The following is a 5,549-nucleotide window of genomic DNA, read 5'->3' as shown; positions in this document are numbered from 1 at the left end:
TAGATTAAAGATAGATAGACAATTTGTGAAACCTTACTTCAACATCTGTGCCGATCGGTCTTTATCTTCCGCACGTCTGTATGTACGACTGTCTTTCTATTTATCTCAAAGAGAGTGCATTTGCTCCTCTTTGATACAAGGGACGCTGACTCGTCTAGAAGTGTCGTCGTATATCTAAAGTCTTGTCTGTATTTGAAGCTCCAGAGTGTATATATGACTATGCATGTACACATGACTATACACCCTCAAGCAGTGTACATACACAGACTGGAGTGGTGTACATACACCCGAGATAGATGAAGAGATGAAGATCTTTTTCTTTTTCTTTGTCTTACTACTTTGTGTCCTATGCCTTCCACATCTGCCGCACAGCAATCGACGATCGGGCCAAGATTAGGGAAGACTTGGAGAACCTCCAACCTCCCGGATAGGAGCATCTTCTTCTTCATCTTCATCTTCATCATCCGTCTCTTTTCTTCTTCTTCTAAGATGTTTGTTCTTCCTCTTCTTTTCCTCCCCCCTTCTCTTCCTCCTTCTCTTTCATCTTCTTCGTCTTCTCTTAAGAAGTCTTCTTCTTCGTCTTCTTCAGCCTCGTTCTCTTCTTCTCTTTCATCTCCACTCTCCTGTTTGACACTGCTTTCTCCTAACTTCTTGTTTCGAGTCATCTCTTGCTCTCTTCTTTCCTGCCCTGTCTCCTCGAGGGTCTCTCCAAGCAATTCACATTCCTCGCCTTCTCTCTCTCTTCTACTTTTGCCCTTGGAGAAGGAAAGTTCTTTCTCACCTGCTTCGTCCCGACCTCTCCTGCTGCTGTTGTCTCTCCTCCTGGTCGACCGAAAATTTCCCTCGCCTTCTCTCATCGGAACAGACGATAAAGACGCGGTGCTTGTTGCGTCTTGCACTTCTCTTCTTCCTAAAGAAAGAAATAAGACAGAAAGAGTGAGAAAGAAAGAAACAAAGCAAGAAAGGCAAATGATAGGTGGGGAAGACAGAAGGTGACCCTGGGAGAGTTCTTTTCTTTCTTTCTTCCTCTCTGTACTTTTCCTTATTCTTCTTTCCATTGAGATATTTGGTCTTTCTTCTTTGAGAAGGATAAGTCTACAAGCACGACGGGCTCTTCATTCATCCAACAAAGGAAGAAAAGAGACCCACACAAAAGGCCAGACCACCACCACCACCAGCGGCGGCGGCATCAGCAGTCATAATGACAGTGATAGTACTAAGAGTCAATAATGACAATAGAAGTATTCACACGATACTAATTAGTCTTATTATTCTCGATGGACTGATCATAGTAGTAGTAGCAATAGTATTAGGATCATATTATGACAAGTATGACTAGTAGTAGCAGTAGTAGGATTATATTATGACTAGTATGACTAGTAGTAGCAGTAGTAGCAATAGTATTAGGATTATATTATGACTAGTAGTAGCAGTAGGAGTAGCTATGGTATTAGGATTATATTATGACTAGTATTAGTAGTAGTAGTATTAGTAGGAATAGTAGCAGTAGTAGGAGCACTAGTATTAGTACTACTACTACTAGTAGCAATAGTGATGGTAGTAGTAGGAGTAGTAGGAGTAGTAGGAGGAGTAGGAGTAGGAAGGAGTAGGAGTAGTAGGAGGAGGAGGCATTGCAGCAGACCCCCTTTTTCTACGCCCTCTGCCTGGTAGGGAATTTAAAGACCTCCACCCTCGCATACACTACACAATACAAACCCTATACTTGTATGCATACACACACATATAAATCTACATATATATATATATATAGAAGTATGTATGTAGGTATGTATCTATGTATGTATATGCAAAGATAGTTGGATAGAGCTATGTATAGATATATATGCATAAATAGATGTCTATCTATACGATGTATTGCAGGTGTTTCTTTATTTGGGGCTAGAGCATAGACGTCTTTCCTTCCCCTTCTTTCTTTTCAAACTATGTGAGAATGCTTGACCTTTCTTTCCTCGAGAGGAGGAAATGTGAGAGATAAAGACTGAGGAGAAGAAGTGGAAAACTTACTAGAAGCAGGAGAGACGCCTACACTGACCATGCGAAGAAGAAGCGAATCACAGAGAGCCGACGCCACAAAGAAGACACCCGAAGAAAGATAAGAAATTGAAGTTGGCTCGGAGGCCTGTCCGAGCCATTCTAGCGACATGCGACACGAAGACGAAGAAGAAGAAGAAGAGGAAGAAGAAGAAGCGGCTGATGGATAGGCTGAAGTACGGACAGAAACGACATGAAAAGAAGAGAGAGACAGGAAGAGATGAAAGAAAGACGAGACACTTTTAAGAAGTCTTATTAAGTGAATGGGCTTTGACACAAGAAGAAGAGCTTTCGAATCTAGTTAACTTTCTTTCGAGTCCTGTATGAATGAGGGTGCATTCTCATTCTAGAAAAGGTAAAAGACCCAAAGCACTAAACTGCAGGAGAAGAAAAGAAGTGAACTAGGAATGAAAAGAAACGTTCCAAAAGTGAATGAATGATCCAAAACAGCAAATGAAACAGCTTCCATAAAAAGTAGAAAAGGGGACCCCTACAACATGCAAAGATTCTTCATATTCGATAGAATTTAGCTAAGAAAAGAAAAGATGGAGATATCAAGAAAAGAGAAGAGAAGGAAAGATGAAGAAGGTCTTCTCACTCTTCAAATTGAGCGTCGCTAGGAAGAAAAAGAAAGAGAGATACATATCTGCCTCTTTCAGATAAAGACATAGATAGATACATACAGATCTACATCTATGTATGTATACCTATCTATTTATATCTACCTCTACCTAAGTCTATTCTCTATAGCTGAGGGTGTGAGCTGTATATTGTAAAGGGCATGTTTCGAAGGCATCCTCGTGTGTATGTGGGAAGTTTTGTTTCGACTGTGGGGCTTCGATGATCGACATGTCTCATGGCTTCCTATAGATGTTCTTGTCGCTAGCATCGATACCTTGACCCTCCTGTCTCCTAAGATGTCTCCATTATCGAGGTGATCCCCCCCTCCAGCCCACTCTCCATCATATCTAAAGAGAAACTCTAAGAAGAAGAGAAGTAAAAGGCAGACTCGTCGTTCTTATCTCCTCATCTTCTCTCCACGGCTTCATTCACGGCTTTACCTTGACGATCATATGAAGAGGGGAGTAGCCTAAGCATCCAGATCTGACCTCCCGCATCTCCTAGTAAGAAGAGCTTCGTCAGCTCATTCTTCTTCTTCTTCTCCAATCTTATGTCTTCTTGCTTCTCTTTCATTCGGGGAGGGGTATTTCGATCGCGGCCATGAGACTGTTCCTGTCCGTCCGTTTTCTCGAGGCCTTTTGCCCCCCCCCTTTGGTGTTTATGACCTTCTTCACTGTCCCCACGGGCTCGAAAGCGATGAAAGGGGAGAGACTGTTGAGAAAGAGAAGAAGAAGAAGAAGAAAGAAGATCTTCCTGGATTTCTTCTACACAGACGATCTCTTGTACACCGGGGGGGATAGCACGGTATCTCACTAACTTTGAAGCAAGAGGCGGTTTGGGTCTTCTTCGATCAATCGCTATAGACCGAGAATAGCTCTCTTCTTCTTCAACAGCCTTATGAGCTATCCATCTGTCGTCTTCAAGGACCAAGGATTCTCCTTCTTTTCCTCCCAAGTCTTCTCTGTCTCTCCCTGATCTTGTGTCCCTCCGCCAGGGTGTTCTCGAAGCAAGGAAAGGGGCTTTTCTTCTCTCTGATGAGATGGTAGACGAAGATGTCTCTCCTAAGATACCGCCGGGATGTCCTTTCGATAGAGACATGCATGACACTTCTTCACGACCCAGAGCTAAGAGGTACCCCCCCCCAATCTCTCGATCTTTCATCCAGGAAGAAGCAGAAGAATAAGAAGAAGAAAAGGCCTCTTCAGAAGGAGATCCATACATATCTTCATACTTACCCCCACCTCTCCCTTGACCTGAGAAAGAAGAACAAGCACGAGGAGAAGAATAAGACGACCGAAGAAGAAGAAGATCTTCAAGTTGGAGAAAATCTTGATAAGAAGATCGAGGCACAGATGGAAAGCTCTGTATTCGCGTTGTCGAAAGATGGGCGCGCAAAGGCTGTGAAAGAAGAGGAGAGACCCACGTGGATGACGTATGTGAACGGAGACTCTTGTCATCTAGAGGCAAACGTAGACACTTGATATATCTTTCACATGACGGGAGAAGACGTCCATATGCGGGAAGACGACTACCTTCTCCTTCTCCTCCTTCTTCTTCGTGGTCCTCTTTCATATGATCGTCGCTTGGATGGATGACCGGTGTCTCATATAAGAAACAAAGATGTGCGTAGACACGCGTCGGTCCTGAGAGAGGAGGTACGACTCCTCCTTGCATCTTTCCTCTACCTAAGGACAAACACATGCCGTCTGTAGGGGCAGAAGATAAGCCTGAACCCAATCCTTCAGCTCTTCTCTCCTTCTCAAACCTCCTCTTCGTCTCTCTCAACTGCGATAAAGAAGAAGAAGAATATGACGAAGAAGAGCTACTACTACTACTACTGCTAGGGCTGGTAGAGGAGAGACTAGGGTGGATGAAAGAAGAAAAGAAAGAAGAGGAAGAGGAAGAAGAAGAAGAAGAAGAAGAGAGATCGGGAAGTTGCGGGTCGATGCTCTGATGGAATGGAGAAGAGGAAATTTTCTCCTCATTACTGTCGAGTTTTCTTCTTCTATCGGAGCAAGAAGAAGAAGATGAAGTTGAAGAAGATGAAGAAGAAGAATTCTCAAGAAGTCTTTGCTTGTAGTAATGAAACACGAGATCTGGAAAGATATACCCGTAGGGCCCCTCTGCGAAACACATATCCAGCAGGTTATTCTCGGCGATCCTATAGAGACGCTTTCCCAGAAAGACAGGTGTCGAAGAATAAGAAGAAGAAGTATAAGACTCCTTCTTCTTCTTTCTCCTATCAGGATGAGAGGGCGTGCTCTTGTTGGAATTCTTCTTCTTCTGCGATGTGGGATCGTGTAATAAAGATGACGGCATTTCTTCTTCTTGTTCTCCCCCTTCTCCTCTTCCTGAAAGGCCGAGAGGAGAAGAAGAGGAAGAAGAAGAAGGGCAGCAGCGATAGGGATTAAGACGTACATACTGCAGGAGATATTCATACTGATAGACAGCCACACAGTCGGTCATGGAACAAACAGACATTAGCGCCCCTCCATCGATGTATCGACCCCCCGTCTCCTGAGAAAAAAAAAGAGACAGGAAAAGAGACAGGAAAGGAAAGAGACAGAAGACAAGGACAACAGATATCAAGTAGACTTCTCCTATGGTTAAGAAAAGCCTCAATAGACGTGTGAAGATGAACAGACTGGAGACAAATCTCCCTTTCACTGAAGAAGTGTCTATTTGTCGAGGTGAAAGAACAGAGAGAAAGAGAGAGGATGAGAGAAATTAGATTTCTTTAATGACTCTCACCAAGTCCACGAGGCAAAGTCATTGGCAGGCAAATACCGAAAATGAAAGTAAAACTCCATTCCTATACACAGAAATGCATACATATTCATAGATAGATAACGATAGATGAATAGATTAAAGATAGA

The 5,549-nt window shown here is 43.2% G+C and overlaps 1 protein-coding gene across 1 annotated transcript in view; it reads right to left on the bottom strand.

Annotated features, from left to right (window-relative positions):
• Positions 1–245: 245 nt before the first annotated feature.
• Positions 246–5,549, bottom strand: part of CSUI_007790 (cpsf a subunit region protein) — a gene marked incomplete at its 3' end in the record, with an annotated part of 8,129 nt that continues 2,825 nt past the window's right edge. Inside the window, exons 2-4 of the mRNA XM_068067933.1 lie at positions 3,114–5,190; positions 2,026–2,223; positions 246–910 (exon numbers count right to left, since the gene is read on the bottom strand). Of these exons, the coding sequence (XP_067920091.1) occupies positions 246–910; positions 2,026–2,223; positions 3,114–5,190 (2,940 nt within the window). The remainder of the gene's footprint in view (positions 911–2,025; positions 2,224–3,113; positions 5,191–5,549) is intronic.

The sequence above is a fragment of the Cystoisospora suis genome (assembly GCF_002600585.1).
Source record: "Cystoisospora suis strain Wien I chromosome Unknown contig_4193, whole genome shotgun sequence".
Classification (NCBI taxonomy): domain Eukaryota; phylum Apicomplexa; class Conoidasida; order Eucoccidiorida; family Sarcocystidae; genus Cystoisospora; species Cystoisospora suis.
This window is presented reverse-complemented; position numbering and strand designations above follow the sequence as displayed.